At 46.6% G+C, this 20380-nt stretch overlaps 1 protein-coding gene across 3 annotated transcripts; it reads left to right on the top strand.

Moving 5' to 3' along the window:
* The first annotated feature begins 2485 nt into the window (after positions 1 to 2485).
* Positions 2486 to 19313, top strand: MFN2 (mitofusin 2). Of its 3 annotated transcripts, XM_038376816.2 has the most exons (19): positions 2486 to 2738; positions 3753 to 3891; positions 5351 to 5529; positions 6289 to 6425; positions 7052 to 7214; positions 7556 to 7680; positions 7978 to 8086; positions 8174 to 8281; positions 8773 to 8926; positions 9173 to 9240; positions 9429 to 9550; positions 9910 to 10036; positions 10361 to 10465; positions 11052 to 11154; positions 12347 to 12567; positions 12718 to 12873; positions 13701 to 13897; positions 14986 to 15120; positions 16017 to 19313. In XM_038376816.2, exons 5-19 carry the CDS (start codon positions 7086 to 7088, stop codon positions 16084 to 16086), a joined length of 1929 nt encoding a protein of 642 aa, XP_038232744.1. In that variant the 5' UTR covers positions 2486 to 2738; positions 3753 to 3891; positions 5351 to 5529; positions 6289 to 6425; positions 7052 to 7085; the 3' UTR covers positions 16087 to 19313. The 3 variants fall into 3 exon arrangements, with proteins under 3 accessions (XP_038232744.1, XP_038232748.1, XP_043356163.1); XM_038376820.2 differs by lacking the exon at positions 12718 to 12873 and having other exon boundaries at positions 2544 to 2738; XM_043500228.1 differs by having other exon boundaries at positions 2544 to 2738; positions 7978 to 8281.
* Positions 19314 to 20380: the final 1067 nt, after the last annotated feature.

Raw genomic sequence — 20380 nt, 5'->3', positions numbered from 1 at the left:
CTGGAAAATGGTGACTCTCATAAATTATTTTTATGTTGTAAAGAAGAAAAAATACCGAATTAGTATCAGTCTCCTATCCAGGGCTTGGGTGAAGATTCAAATTTTGTAGTACACGTTTGTTACAATGAAGTATTTCCAGATGTTCTATTTGATTACTGTACTTTGACTGTATGCCCTATGCTTTTCTTGCGGCAGAGGATCTCAGTTAAATATTTCAAGAATGGCCCCCTAATGTTACTCTTTTGAAAAGCAACGGTCTTTAAAAAATTCCAGAAGGAAACAAAAGAAATTGATCTCTCGGTATAACTACCTAAGAGAGTGCTGGTGTAAGAGGGTTATTGTGACTGCTTCCCAGAGACTGGGGGAATTGGCATTGGACTATGGAGGCTTTCAGTCATTGGGTTACTGGTTTGAGTCCAGCCTAAGTTAGTGGAGGCTCAGACATTTTGTTTAAGTAAATAATTGGAATAAAATGCTGGTGCTGGAGGTGGCAGGGCTGGTCCCGGTGAGAAACAGAGGAAGAAACACACCTCCAACACAACTTCCCAGAAGCAGGGTGTCCAGGTGTCCAGTTTTCGACTGGAACACCCATTTGAAAAGGAACCCTGGCTGCCCCGGTCAGCACTGCTGACATTGCGGTGCTAAGGCAGGCTAGTCCCTATCTGTTCTGGCTCTGTGCTGCGCTCTGGAAGCGGCCAGCAGGTCCGGCTCCTAGACCGGGGGGGCCCAAGCTGGTGGGGCGGTGCCTGTGGTCCCCCCCCGCCCAGCATCAGACCTGCTGGCTGCTTCCAGGGGGCGTGCAACGCAGTGTCAGAAAAGGCAGGCAGCCTGCCTTAGCCCCGCTGTGCTGCTGACCAGGAGCTGCCTGAGATAAGCCCACGCCCCAGCCCTGAGACCACTCTGCACCCCAAAGACCTCATCCCCGGCCCCAGCCCAGAGCCCGCACCCCCAGCTCAGAACCCATACCCCCTCCTGCACCCCAACCTCCTGCCCCAGCCATGAGCCCCCCCAAACCTGGAGCCCCCTCCTGCACCCCAAAGCCCTCATCCCTGGCCCCAGACCAGAGCCCTCACACCCCAGCCCTGAGTTCCCCCCAAACCCAGAGCTCCCTCCTGAACCCCAAGCCCCTGCCTCAACCCACAGCCCCCTCCCACGTTCCGAATCTCTCAGTCCCACTCCCCGACAGAGCCCTTACCTCCTCCCACACCCCAAGCCCCTGCCTCAGCCCAGTGAAAGCGAGTGAGGGTGGGGGAGAGCGAACCACAGAGGGCGGGGGTATGTAGTGAGTGGGGCGGGGGGGGCTCGTGGAAGGGGTGGGACTTTGGGGCAGGGGCAGAACTAGGGTGTTCCGTTTGTGCCATTTGAAAGTTGACAACCCTACCCAGAAGGCCCTTTTCTCTACATATTTCAACCAGCATTTAATGTGGCCTAGCTGGGAAAGATCATAGAATATCAGGGTTGGAAGGGACCTCAGGAGATCATCTAGTCCAACCCCTTGCTCAAAGCAGGACCAATCCCCAATATCTGCCCCAGATCCCTAAATGGCCCCTTCAAGGATTGAACTCACAACCTGGGTTACCAGGCCAATGCTCAAACCACTGAGCTATCCTTCCATTTCTTCTTCAGGTGGGCTTCCTCTTTCACCTCTCAGGACTACAGCTGAGAATACAATCCTGGGGTTTCAGCCCAGCTTGCTGCTCAGGTACGCCTCGAGGTGGGGACATTCCTATCTGAGCCTGCCCACTGCCACCTGGACTTGGTGGCCTGGGTCTGCTGCTGCTTCTCCAGCAGCTGCACCTAGAATCATAGAATATCAGGGTTGGAAGGGACCTCAGGAGGTCAACTAGTCCAACCCCCTGCTCAAAGCAGGACCAATCCCCCAATTTTTGCCCCAGATCCCTAAATGGCCCCCTCAAGGATTGAACTCACAATCCTGGGTTTAGCCAGCCAATGCTCAAACCGCTGAACTATCTCCCCCGCCATCCCTGCACCTCTGGCCAGTACAGCTGCAGTTTGAAGGGGCGAAGCTCAGCGGGCAGCGCCCTTGGCACCGACGGGTGATGTGGGGCTGGATTATGCCCAGGACAGTGGGCATAGCTCCCTCGGGCTGGCACCGTGCCCCTGGGGCTGCAGAAATGAATCTTCTCCCAGCACCCTGCTGCAGCTCCCACTGCCCAAGTAAAGAGCAGGAGGGGGAGGGTCAACCTCTGAGGACTACAACTCCCATGAGGCATTGGGCTAAAGCGAGGGCCTCAAACTACCGCTCCCATGAGGCATTGGGATAAAGCGAGGGCCTCAAACTACAACTCCCCTGAGGCATTGGGCTAAAGCGAGGGCCTCAAACTACAACTCCCATGAGGCATTGGGCTAAAGCGAGGGCCTCAAACTACCGCTCCCATGAGGCATTGGGATAAAGCGAGGGCCTCAAACTACAACTCCCCTGAGGCATTGGGCTAAAGCGAGGGCCTCAAACTACAACTCCCATGAGGCATTGGGCTAAAGCGAGGGCCTCAAACTACCGCTCCCATGAGGCCTTGGGAAAGGGGAGCGCCTGGACTACCCCTCCCGTAATGCGCTGGGGGGAGGGGCGCGGCAAACGACCCGTCGCAGCCGCTCCCCGTGAGGCAGCGGCCGTTGGGTTCCCGCCCCTCGCGCCGGTGTGATGACGCACGCAGCCTGGCGCTCTCTGATGATGGTGCTGGGGGCGTCATGGCTGCTGGGCGGGAGGGAAGGTGAAGGTGAGAGGCCGGGAGAAGCGGGCGGCGGCCGGGCCCCCCGCAGGGGGAGCTGGGGGGCGAGGCGGCGGCGGCGGTGCAGAAGCGAGGCCCGGGTAACGGCAGCAGGCCGAGCTCGGGGAGCAGCTGTGGGGGCTGGGTCCCCTCCGCCGATCGCCTACGAGGCCCTGCGTGCCCCCTCGTGTGCAAGGCGCGCGGCGAGGGGAGAGGGCCGGGCCGGGCCGGGCCGGGCCGGGCCGGGCGCGCACTCACGTGTACCTGGCTCGCAGGCTCGGGCTAGACATACTATGTGCAGGGCACGGGGAGAGTGGGGTCGGGCTCGGGGTGTGCGCACTCACATGCGCGTGGCACGCGGTCTCTGGGTGTGCGTACTGTGCAGGGCACTAGTAGGGCCGGGTCAGGGTGTGCACACTCGTGTGTGTGGCACACACTCTCTGGGTGTGCGTACTGTGCAGGGCACTAGTAGGGCCGGGTCAGGGTGTGCACACTCGTGTGTGCGGCACACACTCTCTGGGTGTGCATACTTTGCAGAGCACTAGTAGGGCTGGGTCAGGGTGTGTGCACTCATGTGCATGTGGCACATGGGCTCTGGGTGTGCGTACTGTGCAGGGCATTAGTAGGGCTGGGTCAGGGTGTGTGCACTCAAATGTGCGTGGCACATGGGCTTTGGGTGTGCATACTGTGCAGGGCACAAGTAGGGCAGGATTATTGTGTGCATACTCACGTGTACATGGCTCACGGGCTCGGGATAGACACTATGTGCAGGGCACCGGGGAAGGTGGGGTCGGGGTGTGCGCACTCAGGTGTACAAGGCACATTGCCTCAAGGTGTGTGCGCTGGGTGTGCCTGCCCAGAGCGGGTGGTGGGATCAGGGTATGTAATGCCCACATCTACCCCTGTGCACACTCATGAGTGCAAGGCCCTGGGTTGCCTGCCCCCACAGCCACTCACTCCTAACCCTCCTGGGTCTGTGTGCACCATCTGATCTTGCTCCTTCTCCTCCCCTGACTGGGACAGGCTGGATCCACATCGCCCCAGGAGCTGCCAGACTGAGCCCCACCCAGAGGAGGGAGCATTGTGGAAAACACTCATTGGCACACAGGACAGAGGGAGCTGACCATGCCTGGCTTGTGAAAATTTAACACTAATCCTGAAAGTAAGCTAGGCTTGCCCGATCCCCCCACCCCACCCAGGGAGGGGCAGAGTCACTGGGTGGAGAAGGGTCGGTTCATGAAAAGTAGAAGGGATGGAGGGTGAGGTGCTCCTACAGCACTTCACTATGGGTGTCTCTGTATGAGCTCTTGATGTAGTGGGCTACATGCTTCCTCACAGTGTTAATCAAAAAGGATACTTCCCTCTTTCCATAAGTGTTCCTCTGAAGGGCTTAGACTCTTTCACGTTGCAACACAGTTGGATGTAGGGGCACTAGGGTGGTCTGTTAAAGTAACTTTTCTGAGATGTTTGTTTATTAGTACTTCTAGGAATCTTGGGGTGATGCCTTTTGTCCTTCATTTCTGTCCATTCCCTGTGGAGCACCGGGCATTAGTCTGACCCAGTATGGCCATTCTTATGGTGGAATGCAGTAATGATTGTTCTGGTGCTATAGGGAGCTTCTCCAATGCACTGTAATTGCTTTCTGAGACTCAAGTTCAGTGTTTTTGCAGCATGCTTGATGCTGTGTTCCAGAGGCAGCATGTGTAGTGGAGTGACTTGGAGCACATGGCAGGGAGCCAAGAACCATATTTTATTTTTGGAGTCCCTTCATCTCTTTGCCTCAGTTTCCTCATCAGTACAATAGGGATACAACACTTCTTCAACATCCCTGTGAAATATTCTCTAACATTTGGAAGTACTCTAAAAAAGTAAAATGCTATAAATATCAAGAGACGGTGGGTGATGTAATACCTTTTAGTGGACCAACTTATGTTGGTGAAAGAGACAAGCTTTCAAGTTTACACAGAGCTTGTCTCTTTCACCAACAGAAGTTGGTCTACTAAAAGACATTACCTCACGTACGTTCTCTTTCTAATATCCCGGGAACAACACAGCTACATCAATACTGCAAACATAAGTGTGAAGTAACTTTTTTTTTTATTATTTTATTTTTTTTTTTACTCCCAATGCGTTTTTCTGACTTTATCTATATTAGAAGAACCTAGAGATTAGAAAAAGGGAAGGAAGGAAGGACGACCAGTGGCTAGGTTATTAGCATGGTAAGTGGCAGGCCTGGATTCAATTCCTTGCTTTGGAATAGATGGCTGTAGCTGATCCATCATGTATTCCATCATGTATTTTGTGAGTTTCTCCGTGACCGTTGTTTGGGGGTTTAAATACCATGTGAAACAAAAATTGCAATCAAATTTAGATTTTAAAATCTAAATTGTCCATACAAGAAATCTGGGTGGCAATCACCAGCATGATTCATATTGATCTGCTACTAAAACACTTTTGTTTGTGAAATATATAGCCTCTTTGTAACAGGGTGTTCTTTAAAATGTGTTAGCTATTTTTTTTAACTGTTTGGGCAATAGACACATTTAAAAAAACTTCAGTTGGGCAGGAATTAGTGTTTAAGGAATTGTATCTTATTAGATTCTCCCCCCTCCCCCCCACAGCGCAATGTCCCTGTTGTTCACTTACTCCAAGTCCATAGTTGCTGTAAAGAAGGATAAAAGACACATGGCCGAGGTAAATGCTTCTCCACTCAAACATTTTGTCACTGCAAAGAAGAAAATCAATGGCATCTTTGAACAGTTGGCTGCATATATCCAGGAGAGTTCCACATTCCTGGAAGGTAAGCTGTATCCTTAAGTAACCCACTAACATGTGTAGAGTAGTGCTTTGTTTATTTTGGTTTGTCACACAAAAATGCTAGATTAAATGCAATCACTAGACCTGTGTACATATAAAAGAGATGAAATTGCATCTAATTTGGATAAAGGTACAGGCTTCTGAATGTTAAAGTTGATCTCAAATTATAGTTATTGTTGAACTGATATTAAAAAAAAAAAAATGAAGGAAATTAGTCTTGTACTAGGCTGCACTGGGTTTTTTCTGTCTTTAATCCTTTGATTCTTATGGTCCTGACATCTCATTTCTGGCAACATGTGAATGTCACATGTGCCAACTTCTGGCATTAACAGATTAAGAAATGCACAGCAGTGTATTTAAGGATCTTTGGGGTGTGAAAAGAAAAGGGGTACTTGTGGCACCTTAGAGACTAACGAATTTATTTGAGCATAAGCTTCGTGAGCTACAGCTCACTTCATCGGTGTGAAATGTCAGCTATGTGCTGTTCAAGGCACTTTTTTACATGACAACCCTTAGAGATAGAGAGAGGGGCACTGTTCAACAGCGAGTGAAACAGGCTTCAGGGCCTAGGCAAGGTGTACTTGTTTGTGTGGCCCTCAAACAAGCAGGGTCTGACTGCCACACAAATAAATATATAACTACACTCCAGAGAATTAGATTAGATTCATTCAGATTCATTTTGACCAGGAGCTGTAGATAAATTACTTCTGAAATTCAGGGGGACAATTTATTTGTATTTTAGAAACACACAGGAATGTGGAACTTGACCCTGTCACCACAGAAGAGCAGGTATTGGAGGTCAAAGGATACCTGTCAAAAGTCAGTGGCATTAGTGAGGTGCTGGCGCGGCGACACATGAAAGTGGCTTTTTTTTGGCAGGTGAGTCGGATACTTGTGTTGCCCGGCCTCTTCTCAGTGAAGCAACTGGGATCTTTAGGATCATGGCCAGTGAAAAGTATTTATAGGAACACAAACTGTCCAGACCCTGAAATGTAAAAGTCTGATCATCGTTGGTACTCTCTCACTTTCATTTTGAATCCCTCACTCTGTTTAGAAGAAATTTTAAAATAAGGAAATAATAGAGTAAACCTTTAGAATTCACCAGCAAGTTGCATATGGCAGCTAATACGCTACGGTCACATTTACACTGTGGGGCTGCTTCTGGCACAGTTCTGACAGTGTGAAGAGGTGTGATCTCCCATCAACATATCTGTGCCAGCAGAAGCCCTAAGAATATACTCGGACATACCAGAAAAACTGCATCAGTAGTGGTATGGCTTGTTTAGCTATGGGAAGATAGAATAATCTATGCTGAACAAAACATCCACATTAGGAGTGCCCTTCTGGTGTAGTATTTCAGTATTCCTATACTGATAAAATGCTTCTAATATATGGCCAAACACTTTCTGGAGCTGGTTGGGACATGAGATTTGAGTGGCTATAATATGCAAAGAGCACAGCTGTGCCTTGGGAACCCCAGTGAACCATTCTGCATTTAACCCCAGGACAAGCAATGGAAAAAGTACAGTGATAAATGCAATGCTGTGGGATAAAGTCCTTCCCTCGGGGATTGGACACACCACTAATTGTTTCCTGCGTGTGGAGGGGACGGACGGTCATGATGCGTTCCTACTTACTGAAGGCTCAGAGGAGAAGAGGAGTGTCAAGGTAAGCTCCTAATTAGTATGTGATGATGAAGATGGACTTTGTCCTAATATAAGAGATTTCAGAAAGGAATTTTCTCTTGGTAAAGGTAATCTCAGTAATGTGTGCAAAGAATCCTGCCCTTGAGTAGTTCCTAATAGATGGAGACCTTTCTCAGCAGGGACACCTGTGCAGTTTTATGGGGAAGCCTCCTTTTCAGTAAAGGGAGAAAATGACTCTCGTTTGGGTCTTGACTTATTCTTGTCTTGAATATTTCAGGGCGGGGAGATAAATGCTAGAATAATTTATCAGACATTTAATAATGTACTCCTGTTGATCTTTCCTCCCTCCCTTCCCTTCGACAGACAGTCAACCAGCTGGCCCATGCTCTCCATCAAAATGAATTTCTGAATGCTGGCAGCCTGGTCAGTGTTATGTGGCCTAATTCCAAATGTCCTCTCTTAAAGGATGATCTGGTGCTTATGGACAGGTGAGAGAGTTTACTCTTCCCATGCAGAGACTCTGCCATGAAGTGACCTGGAAACAGAGCTGAGAAATGCAGATGGAGTGCCATTTCATCATTCCTTTAATTTCCTGAACTAAGCATTCCCAGAACACAGGGTAGCCCAAGCATGGACATTAGCTATGCTGAGCAGCTACACCTTTTGAAAGCCTCTTTTGTAAGGAAATGTCATGTGCTGCTGCTTCTTCTCCTTCGGAGAATGTCTGTCTACTTGTGGTTTGGAAGTTTCATAGCTCTAGTGACGTCTGTGTTTCTTATCTGTAGCCCTGGCATTGATGTAACCACAGAGCTGGACAGCTGGATTGACAAGTTTTGTCTGGATGCTGATGTATTTGTGTTAGTGGCAAACTCGGAGTCCACGCTGATGCAAACGGTAACTCGAATTCCACTTGTAAAGGCTTGCTGGTTTGGGGTAAATGCTCTGATGCTTTGCATATTGATATGGGATTTCTTTGACCAGGAGAAGCAGTTCTTCCACAAAGTGAATGAGCGTCTGTCTTGCCCCAACATATTTATCCTGAATAACCGCTGGGATGCATCAGCTTCAGAACCTGAATACATGGAAGAGGTTTGTACCGTATTTAAATTGGTGTTCACTCAAACTGGGAGTCTCCATTCTAGGAGCAGAGACGTGGCTAGTGGTAATAGAGGGTGATTCTCTTCCAGTTTGGACTTTGCTGAGGAGTCATCTGGAAAAAGGGCTGGAGAAAGTATGGTCTAATGGTTACAGCAAGGATCTGGAATGCAGAATTTCTGAGGTCCTGTTGTCACTGACATTTTTGGGGACCTGGGACTGATCATTTCATGTCTTGTCTCAGTTTATGTATTTGTAAAATGGTTAGAGTATTCAACTATCCCATAGGGGTTTGTGAGGCTTAATGTATGAAAAGTGTTTTGAGACCCACAAAGGAGCTATAAAAGAGCAAAATATTTTTATTGTAGACTTGTATTGCTAGATAGGGCCTGCAGGGGGCATCTGGTTGCCGGATCCAGTTGCATGCAATGGCATGGACTATCAAGCAGACTTCAAAACAATGTGTGGGTGGGTTAATCCTTCAGGTCCGTCGACAGCACATGGAGCGCTGCACCAGTTTTCTAGTGGATGAACTGGGTGTGGTGGATCGAGCACAGGCTGGGGACCGCATCTTCTTTGTGTCAGCGAAGGAAGTGCTAAATGCCAGGATTCAGAAAGCTCAAGGAATGCCGGAAGGAGGTAGGAAAACTACTAGCTCTGTCTTTCATTTTATTTGTGTGGGAAGGTAGAGATTGTCTTATCCCAAATCATCAATTGGTGATTTAACTAAAAAGTGGGGGAGTGAAGAGAAGCCAAAGTTAAACAAGAAGGTATCTGGCAGGTCAGTAGAACCAGCCCCAAAGATGTTTCTGCCTTTCCTGCTGGTGCTTCAAATTCTCTGTTCGCTTTCTGTAAACTTGCCCTGATGACCTTGTGTCCTCCTAGGTGGAGCATTGGCAGAAGGATTTCAAGTAAGAATGTTTGAGTTTCAAAACTTCGAGAGGAGATTTGAGGTAAGCACCATCATTCGTACCAAGCTACTATTTGAGTCACAGTCGTCTGCGGGGGGGGGGGGGGGGGAGAACGGAGTCTGTAACTTTGAGCTGATGCTGTGTCTTGACAGTAAATGATGCAGGAGAGAGATCTCTGTTAATGCCTCGGGTCGCTGTTGATTTTCTGATGGCTGCCTCTGTGTGCACAGGAATGTATCTCACAGTCTGCAGTGAAAACAAAGTTTGAGCAGCACACAGTGAGAGCCAAGCAGATTGCTGAAGATGTTCGCCTCATCATGGATTCTCTGCATATTGCTGCCCAGGAGCAGAGGTGAGCAGCTGCAGAGACTCAGTGCACACAAGGCTGAAGATTGCACTGAATATTTCTGGGAGGGAGTCTGGGAAACATGAGTATCAAGCCTTTGCTTTTAAAATCACAATATAGCATACAAAATTTCTGGGGACAAGAGGACACGTACCATTACACCTGCATCTAATGTATAATTATGGAGAAACCTCCTGTCTCTCCTGTATGCTACTTGTGTATAACATGTCTTAGATATTGTTACTCCCTGTCCCTGGGAAAGAGAATCTCTGCTCCTTCCAAATGTCTTACCTCTGGGATTCCATTTAGCTTGCAGATCAGAGATGTGCTGATGCTACTTTCTGATGGGCACCTTCTTTTCTCAGGGTTTACTGCCTGGAGATGCGAGAGGAACGACAGGAGCGCTTGGGTTTTATTGACAAACAGCTGGAGCTGCTCACTCAAGACTACAAGGTGAAAATAAAACAGATCACAGAAGAAGTAGAAAGACAGGTAAGGAACAGGTGCTGCTTTGGCCTAGAGGACAATCTGAGGGATGAAAGGAAAGGTCTGAAGGGTTGACTAAAAGATGGAAGGCAGATTAGGAGCTGAGAAATCAGAACAGACTAAATAAGCACTGAAGTCACAGGGATTTTGCTGAAACATGCATGGTGGAGACTTATTGCTGTAGGGGCAACTGCTTTATTTGTGTGTTAGTGCTTATTAGCAAATCAATTTTTCTAACAGATTTTTTCAGCTGTCCTGGGAATAGTCTTGAGTTTTCTCTGCTAGTGTTCCACATAACCCTGTACATACGCTATATGGTTGTGCTTTTAGGTGTCGAATGCAATGGCTGAAGAGATTAGGCGGCTCTCAGTGTTGGTAGATGACTACCAGATGGATTTCCACCCATCTCCAGTTGTCCTCAAAGTTTACAAGAATGTGAGTAACAACACTGGCTTTTAACATGTTGGACCAACCATCTAAACAATTTTGTTTCTTGCTCAGTAATTGCACCAGCTGTTGAAAATACCTAACTTTCAAGTGCACAGGGTGTAGGCACAGTTCTTTGTAGTGTGGAAATTATTTGTTCATATTTATCTCTTCTGCTTTGAGGGTTTCATTACATCCCAGAAAAGGAACTGGGGCTTTCCAGACTAACCAGGTAGTAAGAGACTGGTATAAAAGTATATAGTATTTAATTGTAGAGCATGACAGTAAGGCACTAGTTGCCTTAGTATCTTGTTTCACTTTGAATGGTGTGGATCAAATGTAAGCAGCATTTTCACCAAAGCAGAGGGCATATGGTCAGTTCTATTCTTCCTTATCCCCTCACTTCCCCCTTTCAATACTGAACTACTTTTAACAGATGGCGGGATTGGGGGCGGACAGAATTTATGAATCCTATTTTGAAGGATTGCCTGTTTTGGGAGATTCTAGCACCTGCAGTTTATGAGCAGTCTGGACAGGGATGTATCTTGTGTCTGGATTTGCTTCAGTGTCAGCCTCTGTTTTCTGTCTGTTTCAGGAACTACATCGACACATTGAGGAGGGTTTGGGCCGTAACATGTCAGATCGATGCTCTAATGCCATCGCTGCTTCCTTGCAAACCATGCAACAAGAAATGATCGGTCAGTACAACATGTAAAGAACCAGCTCTTACTGCAGATGCACGGGAATAAGTCTAACATGGCCATTGTGTCCGTGCAGGTTTAGATTGGCTGTGAGGGCTGATGAACTGGTTGCAACTTCTCACTTAATAGTGCCTTGTTTAGTGAGACACTAGTTCAGAGTGTCTATATGGTCCTTCTTAAATACCTGTTTTCAGGGGTTTTCCATGTCATGAAACTCATTCTAGATTGAAACTTCACACCCACCTCCTCTGCCTGGGAGCAGTTTGTTCTATAAAATTTCAAAAACAATAGAACTTTTGATGAGGCTTATGCAGCAAAAATGCAGTAGTACTACTAACTAAAGTTTGCAGATCTTGCTGTGACAAGATGCTCTGGACAAGGCCTCATTGCAGGAATAGGAATCTTCTCCATGTTACCGCAAAAAAGGTTTGATACTGTGACATGCATAATTTACAGTACTTTCAGTTAGTCCCACTTCAGGGGCTTTTTGCTGGTTGCTCTAGCAAAGTTCCCGCCCACAGCTGGCAGGAACCATACTTTTCTTGAAGCAGTTTCAAAATTATTTTATGAAACATGGTTTATGGTTTAGTGTGGTCAGAGCAAATAAAGTGGCCATTTGTTTTAAATAAAACCAAATGGTGGAGATTTGATGCATTTGCCTCTTTTAATGTCAGAGCATGTGCTAATTTATATAATCGATGGAGGGGGGTAAACAGTGCCTCTGGCAACGTCTGTATGACCGAGATTCTCTATGGATCATAGACTGCAGTAGTCCATAGATTAGAGGGAACTATCCGCAGACCACCTGAATGGAGCTCGTGGACCGCGGACCACTGTTTGAGAATCTCTGCTCTAGGTAACTGTAGCAAAGTGGTGGGGGAAGAGGAGAGAAGCGGCAAGAGAAGGGTCCACAGAAAGATCTTTCACAAAGTGGTCTATAACATGGAAAATTGGAGAATGACTGCTCTGGGGACCTTAGTGCCATATTTAACCATAATAAATTTCAGATCCTACCCGTTGTTCTGGGTCAGATTTGGGTTTGGTTTTTTTGTTTTTTTTTAAGAGAAACCAATTAACTGATAAACAAGGTAAGCACAGAATAGAGAACCTGATTGATTCCAGTCAAGCCCATTCGTACTTCTCAATTATGCTGACACTTTTCCTATCCTCTCCCATTTCTCATCTGCAGATGGTTTAAAGCCCCTTCTCCCAGTGTCTTTACGGGGTCAGATAGACATGCTGATCCCCCGGCAGTGCTTCGCACTCAGCTATGACCTGAACTGTGACAAGCTTTGTGCCGACTTCCAGGAGGACGTTGAATTCCATTTTTCTCTTGGATGGACAATGCTTGTGAATAGGTTTTTGGGACCAAAGAACAGTCGCCGGGCCTTGATGGGCTATAATGACCAGGTACAACCTCTCATTAAATGTTCAGTGGGTCGGTAGTAAATATTGGGTTTCACTGAAGACTTCCGTGACTGTCAAAGCTCTGAAAGAAACGGCTGTGGCTTGTGTTCTCCCTTTTATCTGCGGCTTTTTTTTTTTTTCCCTTCTAATTAGATTCAACGTCCTTTACCTTTAACCCCAGCGAATCCCAGTCTGCCTCCCCTACCCCAGGGTTCTATGACCCAGGAAGAGCTCATGGTGTCTATGGTGACTGGATTGGCATCACTGACTTCCAGAACTTCCATGGGGATCCTCGTGATTGGTGGAGTGGTGGGTTGAAAATCTCTGAGAAACAATTGTCTGTACAGAGCTAGTTGTGCTGTTGATTTGGAAAGTTATTTAGACTACAGGCTTCAGTCAGTGGCTGATGTGATATTTGACGGTCAAAATTGATATTTTGATGGAGCCCAGAGTGAAGTGTTGTATCCCAAGGAACATCAAAAGAGAGAGATCGACTGAACTTATTGCACTTGAAGTTTGGGGGTGGATTCAGGGTTGTTAAGAAGATAAAATAACACTTTCAAAGCACATTACAAACATTAACCACTACTCTTCTGAGCATGGGTGGTAACTAAGTATTATTCCCATTTCAGTGATGGGGAAACTAAAACAGAGGTTGAGGCTGAAACTTTCACAATTCATCTCTGATTTTGTGTACTTCTATTTTTGGGATTCCCAACTTCAGACATTTTGGACTGGTGGTTTTTTTCTCTCCCCAGAGGTGCTGAGTGCCCACAGCTCCCATTGATTTGGAGTTGTGGGTGCTTAGCTTCTTTGAAAATAAGCTCTACATGCCTCAAGCCTGGCATTCAAAATTAGACGTCAAGAGACTTGGCTGAAGTTGCTCAAGAAAGGATTTGCTGTGCAGGAACTAGAGTCCAAGGCCCTAGTCCATATAGCACGCTGTCTAGATACGGAAGATCTCTTTAAGAAGGCTCTTGCTTAATTGCCTACACTTCAGAGACAGGGATACGGTGAACAGGAAAGGGATCCCTTATGCTTATGGACCTTTTTCAAGTGTTTTCTGTTCCATTGTAAGAAGTTAGCATCATTCTTGGCTGATGACTTGTGCCACCTTTGTACTGTACTTATTGCAGGTCTGGAAGGCTGTGGGCTGGAGACTGATTGCTCTCTCTTTTGGCCTTTACGGGCTCCTTTATGTATATGAGCGCCTCACGTGGACTATGAAAGCGAAGGAGCGAGCCTTCAAACGCCAGTTTGTGGAGTATGCGAGTGAGAAACTGCAGCTCATTGTCAGCTACACAGGCTCCAACTGCAGCCACCAAGTCCAACAGTGAGTTGCCTCAGTTAATCTAGTCCAGGGGCGGGTAAACTTTTTGGCCTGAAGGCCACATTGGGTTTCAGAAATTGTATGGAGGGAGGGCCGATTAGGGGAGGTGCTGCTTCCTCAAACAGCCAGAAGTGGCCCAGCCTCCTCAGACCCCTGCCCCATCCAGCCCCCCTGCTCTTGCTTCCCCTGACTGCCCCTGGACTCCCCCGCCTCCTTCATGACTGCCTTCTGGAACCCCCGCCCCTGACTGCCCCCTGCCACCCCATCCAACCCCTCTTCTCCTTCCTGACTGCCCCCAGAACTCCTGCCCCCATTCAACAACCCCCCCTGTTCCCTGCCTTCTGACCATCCCAACCCTTATACACACCCCAGCCCCTGACCACCCCCCAAACTTCCCTGCCCTCTATCCAATCCCGCTCCCTGCCCCCTTACCGCACTTCCTGGAGCACCCGTGGCTGGCTGTGCTACAGCCGCGCTGCCCGGCTGGAGCCAGCTGCACTTCCCCAGGAGCTTGCAGCTCCACTGCCCAGAGCATTGCGCCAGTGGCAAGGCGAGGCTTGCGGGGGAAGGGGGAACAAAGGGAGGGGCCGGGGGCTAGTCTCCTGGGCCAAGCAGGATGGTCCATGGGCCATAGTTTACCCACCTCTGATCTAATTTCTTTTAAATAACAATACTATTTTCAAGGTACTCTCCATTAAGCCACGTAAGGCCAACTGTCACCCTGGCTACTACATGACAGGTCTGTTGTACATAATCTGTACTCCAGGTCTAAAACTGCAGTGATGGATGAGCATGGATTGAAATTTTTATCACATGTATTTCTAATGCACCTGTCGTCATAGTAACCAGATGCTTTTAAACATGAGCACTAACTCTTCAGGAATATCAGATTCTGAAGTTCCTGTGCCACTGTCCAGAATTTGCAGTAAATTCTCTGTTGCCCATTGACCTGTGAAATGTTCTGAAGCTGGAATGGGAAGACAGAGTGTCAAGCTAGGCTTTCTGGAGGTGGTATAATCAAATCTTTGCACAGTGTAAATACCTTTTTGAGTTTGATCTCTTCTCTCTTCCCTCCTGTCTCCATTTTCTAGGGAGCTTGCTGGGACATTTGCTCACTTGTGTCAGCAGGTGGATGTCACACGGGAGACTCTTGAGCAGGAAATTGCTGCCATGAATAAAAAAATTGAAATCCTGGACTCGTTGCAGAGCAAAGCAAAACTGCTCAGGTGAGATCTTTGCTTCCTGACAGCAAATTCATGGAGAACAGTCTGTATACTGTCATCTTTAGTGGAGTCACAATTACATGTAATGTAAAGATTTCCCTGGACTGTTCAGGTCAGAATGTGCCTTACTATAGCATCAACTCATTCCTGCTTGGAAGTGAAGTAAACATGGTCATTGATCTCTGTATCTTCCAAGTAGTCAATGAGTGTTCCTAAGGGACCTGATCTTATGTTGCTTCTGTACATAGATCTGTTATGTCCTTTCGTATAGATGGCATTTCCTTCATTCAGCTTGTAAGAAGAGAGGGTTCCAGGACTTTCCTGGAGCTTGGGTAGCAGTGGGGTTGTTACCTTCAGCCCCTTCCTTCCTTCTGTAGGAAAAACTGATTTTTTTTTTTTTTCTACACTGCCAGACATTTTTAGTCATCTGGCACTAGTCTGATATCTGGGACTTCACCATTTCCTTCTGACTCTCTATCTGGTCAGGATCATCACAAACCCAAGAAAATTATGGGTCCTACAAGGTCCTTCAGGACCACTCATATCTCCTCAAATGAGACACATGGCCTTTCCCCTCCTTATTGCAGGGCATATGAGTTTCTGATATTCACCTTCGTTCCAGATGAGCAGGGAGCTCCCCTCTCAAATGTTCCATTCCCACAAACAGAATAAGATCACTTTTTAAACTTGCAACTAGGATTTTGGTTTGAACTCCAAAACTTACAGCTCACTGTCCATGCCAGCTCCCTGACCTAGAGTAGAGGCACTGTGGCAGCTCTCTCAATTCTTTGCCACTCATGCATCTCTTACATCCCTTTTTCAGACTAGAGTAAGCAGTGAATGTTAACTAACTTCAATGCATAGGCCTAACTGAGACTTTTTTTTCTTCCTTCTTGCAGGAATAAAGCAGGCTGGCTGGACAGTGAACTCAACATGTTCACACATCAGTACCTGCAGCAGAGCAGATAATATGGGAAGGCAAAAAAACATTTCCCTTCAGTGCTCTCTTAACCGCTGCAGAGAACATGGTGGGTGATGGAATCCCTAAGGAGGATGAGCAAAAGCAAGTTGTTGCGTGGTCTATCACCATTTGAACTATGGGACTCTGCTTTCCTGTGTCATGTCCAACCTCTCAACACACATTTATAGCTCTTCTCACCTGCCACGGAGATTAGGAGGAATTTCTGCTTCATACACTTACAGGGGGCTTTTGTAATGCAGAATGAAGTATGGTGGTGATCAGGGGTTTTTTTTAAACATCTCACTAGTCACCAAAGTTTATCAAGTTCAGATTTATTCTAACAAAACTTCACCCTTGATGAATTACCACCTTAATAGATAAAGATGGATCTTGATAATCCTTTGAGGTACAAAGTCACAAGATCAGATGTGTGTGAAAAGCAGCTAGTCATCTAAATGCAGATCATTTCTCTCCCTCACACCCATGCATCTAGAGGCCCATCACTATCAGCCCATGCAGAGACCTATCTACACTTCTCAGTTACTCTTCAACTGCAATACAACGGGAGAGAGACTTGCTGCTCTTTTTCTTTCCATGGAGAAGTGTCCGTGCAAATAAGACCCAGGAACAGAAAACAAATCTTTTTGGTTGGGGGTTGGGATCCTGCTGTAGTAAGTTCCTTCTCCTGGTCTCTTTGGGTTTGGGGCATCTTCCTCTGCAAGCCCTTCAGTTTAAGAAAGCTCTTTGCCTAGTCCAGTGTTACTTGAGAGACAAATCATGACAGAGACAAAACTGGCTGTCATCATTTAGTTATTGTGGAGTTAGTGGAATGAACAGTTGCATTTGGTGACCAGGTAAATTGGTATCTTATTGAGGAAGATGAGCAGGATCTCAGACGGGCCAGTCGGCAGTGTGTGAATAGCTACTTTATGAAATATATAGACAAATGTGTTTTTTCAGAGTGTGTGTGTTCTGGGATGCAGGCATCTGGAATTCCATTATCACTACATGGCCTTTAGGACCGGGTAGATTACAAGCTGTAGGAGATCTTGCTTCATGTAGAGCTTCCATAGGATGTTACTGTCTGCATTAATGTGGTTCAGTTTGGGTTTTTGTTTTTGTTTTTAAGGTAGACAACAGAATGAAGATGGGCTGATCCAGTGCAGCTCATATGGAGCCAAGGAGATGTGTATTGGTGTGGAAATTCCATGCCAGGAAAGCAATGGGTCGCCATAACTTTCTAAGCTTTCCTTTATTTGTAAACAGATCAGATTGCATTTAGGGCAAACTCCAAAACCAGTTTAATTCTGAACATATTCAGAACAATGTGGGCCTGACATTGTTACCATTGAAAACTGGGGGTAAAACTCCCACTGCCTTCAGTAGGATCAGGTTCTCTTCTCTCTCTCTCTCTCTCTCTCTCTCTCTCTCTCTCTCTCCCACCCCCAGTTTGTTAGGAAGCTTTCTTCAGGTGGGGAAGATGCTTATTCACCTGATAAGGTGTCTTTTTCCCCTGGCATGTCTCCAGAAGTCAGAGATGTCTCCAAAGAATCCAGAATGAGTCCCTGTGGGCTAACTCTAAGGAGGTCCCAGCTGAGTTTAGAAAGACTGAAGGGAGTTTGTCATATTGACAATGATGCTTGAAAATGGTATCAACTGGCTTTAGAATGATTTCTTGCTCAAGTACAGATGTCTATACCCATGTGCTAGCAACCAGCGTACTTGCTTCTCATCTAGTCCCAGAAAGGAGGAGGGAGATGTTATCCGGTGTCTGAGGGAGGATAAATAGTGAAGTAGCATTAAGCCAGTTAGGTTATTTTAACCTCCAAGTACTAGGATTTGGGATTTTCCAGTGGATTAGCACAGGGTGATGGTAGACTGGGAGTTCTGTTAAATTCTTGTCACAAGAAGCAAGTCAGTTGCATTTTGGGATGGAAAGGAGGAGAATAGATCCTGCCAGGAGATGAGCGATGGGATAATAGAATGTTTCACTTCTAGCTTGCTGGTTTGAATCCAACTCAAACTGGAAAGTCATGGCCTTCTGATGGCTCTTCCACAGCCTTTGGGGAATGGGAATAATTTAGTCTGTTTCCTAAAGAATGTGTGTTCACATCACAGTTACCATCACAGCTTGCAGTAACTTGCTCCTGAGGTCGAAGACTGAATAGGCCAAGAGACTGAATTCTTGCCTCTGCAGGTGGTTTCTCCAGCTCATTGTTGTTGGTGTATATGTAAGAAGAGGCAGCCTTAGCGTGTCCTGCTGATAAACTCGACCCTTCAGACTGCAGGGCCACTAATCCAGCGTTACAGTAGGCTGTATGGTTTGCTGATGAGTCAAAACAATAAGCAGATCTCTGCTGCAGTAGGAAATTTTCTTCCTGAGTGCAGGAAGGATAATGCTATGCTACATGGGGACTCTGGAAAGTGCTGATGTGACTTTCTGGGATGTTCATTGCTCAAGTGGCCAGGTCTTTGTGCAGACTCGAGGACGTAATTTGATAAGTGGCATAGGTTTCAAATCAGACACACCACACTGTATTGTGGTCTTTGAACCCCCTTTTGAGGTTGGTAGAAGTGAAACAGGGTATCTTGCTATTGAGTTGATATTGCTAATGCTTTCTTCAGAGATTTTTGGGGACTTGGGCATTCTCACTATGGCAGTGAAATCTGGCCTGTAGAGCAAGGGGTAAGAATTTCTTGAACCTTTTTTAAAGCAAAATTGCTAACACAGGCAGAAAAATGTTCTTAAGGGTATCTAACCCTAGCCACTAGAGTCTGGAGAAGATCGCCTTATGCATGTTATATTAACAGAATCAAAGTTGAACATAATTGCCAATTAATTTGATTCTTCTAAAACTAAAGCAAAATACAACTGAACTCCTTTAATACAGACTGGTGGAAGAGTTCACACTGTTGCTATATACTACATAGAGAGTTCACCTCTGCCTCCTACGGGAATGCTCAACTCTTACGTATGAGAATATGGATTGCAAGAACAGACTCCTCCAGGCTCATATTAAAGAAGTTTGGCTAAATGCACTTTATTTTATTGCTGCTAATTTAGTATTTTTTTTCCTGGTATTTTTTTGTGTTGAGTTGATGGAACTCTTCAAAATCCTCTTAACAGTGAATTTTCTCTCTGCTGTATTTAAGATGATACATTTGCATGAATTATTCCTGTATCAATGCGGTTTAAATTGGCAACCAAAATAAAAATGAATTGGGGAAAAAAAAATTCTGCGTGCCTGTCCTGCCTTTCTCGATACAAAATCTTCATGAGTTAGTTTGGTAAATACTGAAGAAACCTGCTTTGGAGTAACAGTGAATAGCTCTTATTCATCCTTTGTTAATGGCCTATTATCAATGTGAAAATTATCAACCACTTGAGAGTTTTCACTGTATTTTCTTCACAGCAAAACTTGGCAGGCCCAGCAGTATGAGATTATTTTGTCTTGGGGCGGGGGGAGATTTGAGTCTGAGAAGGAGAGACTGAATCAGTGATTTCTTGAAAATTGCAGGTTTCAGAGTAGCAGCCGAGTTAGTCTGTATTCGCAAAAAGAAAAGGAGTACCCGTGGCACCTTAGAGACTAACAAATTTATTAGAGCATAAGCTTTCGTGGTTGACAAATGCTATGTAAAGACTAATCCTCACATTGTCAGAGGTTAAAGCCAGATTTCCAGGAACATTTGACTAACTGCAGTGCCGGTTGATTTCAGTTCGGAGTTGTGGGTGCTTTTTAACTCCTGAAAAATCAGAGCCAGAGTAACTTGTCCAAGGCTACAGCACACCAGTGTCTCAGGGGTAGGGGGTCTGAGCCCTTTCACTTGAACTGTGTCTAGATTTTGTGAAACATAAGGTCAGGAATGAAGAACGTTCTGACAACTAATAAAATGCCTCATACACTTGAAGGGTGTGTGTGTGTGTGTGTGTTCCTCACCGCCTTGTGCATGCCCTGACCTCATTGGGGTGATTATCTGCAAGACCTCCAGGCTTGCCCTAAATTAATTACTAACTAAACAACTTCCTTTGTACACCTCCTTGCTTCCCAGGCGGCCCTAGCGAAGGAAAGGGAGGGCATGCTCCCAGCCCAGGGACTGTGGCGTGTGAATCGCGGATTTATGAGTCAACTGATTCCTCACCCCCCTTCCTAAGCCTGGCTTCCGTTTCCATCAGCCCTGCCGTGCTCTGGGTAAGGGAGTGGGCAAACCGTACGCCGGGGGGGCTCTTCGCAGCCTGGGCCCCAGGGCCAGCCTGATCCCCGCTGCCTGGGCGCCCGGTTGGAGCTCCGCTCGCGGCCGAGG

Source organism: Dermochelys coriacea, chromosome 18, assembly GCF_009764565.3.
Source record: "Dermochelys coriacea isolate rDerCor1 chromosome 18, rDerCor1.pri.v4, whole genome shotgun sequence".
Classification (NCBI taxonomy): Eukaryota; Metazoa; Chordata; order Testudines; family Dermochelyidae; genus Dermochelys; species Dermochelys coriacea.
This window is presented reverse-complemented; position numbering and strand designations above follow the sequence as displayed.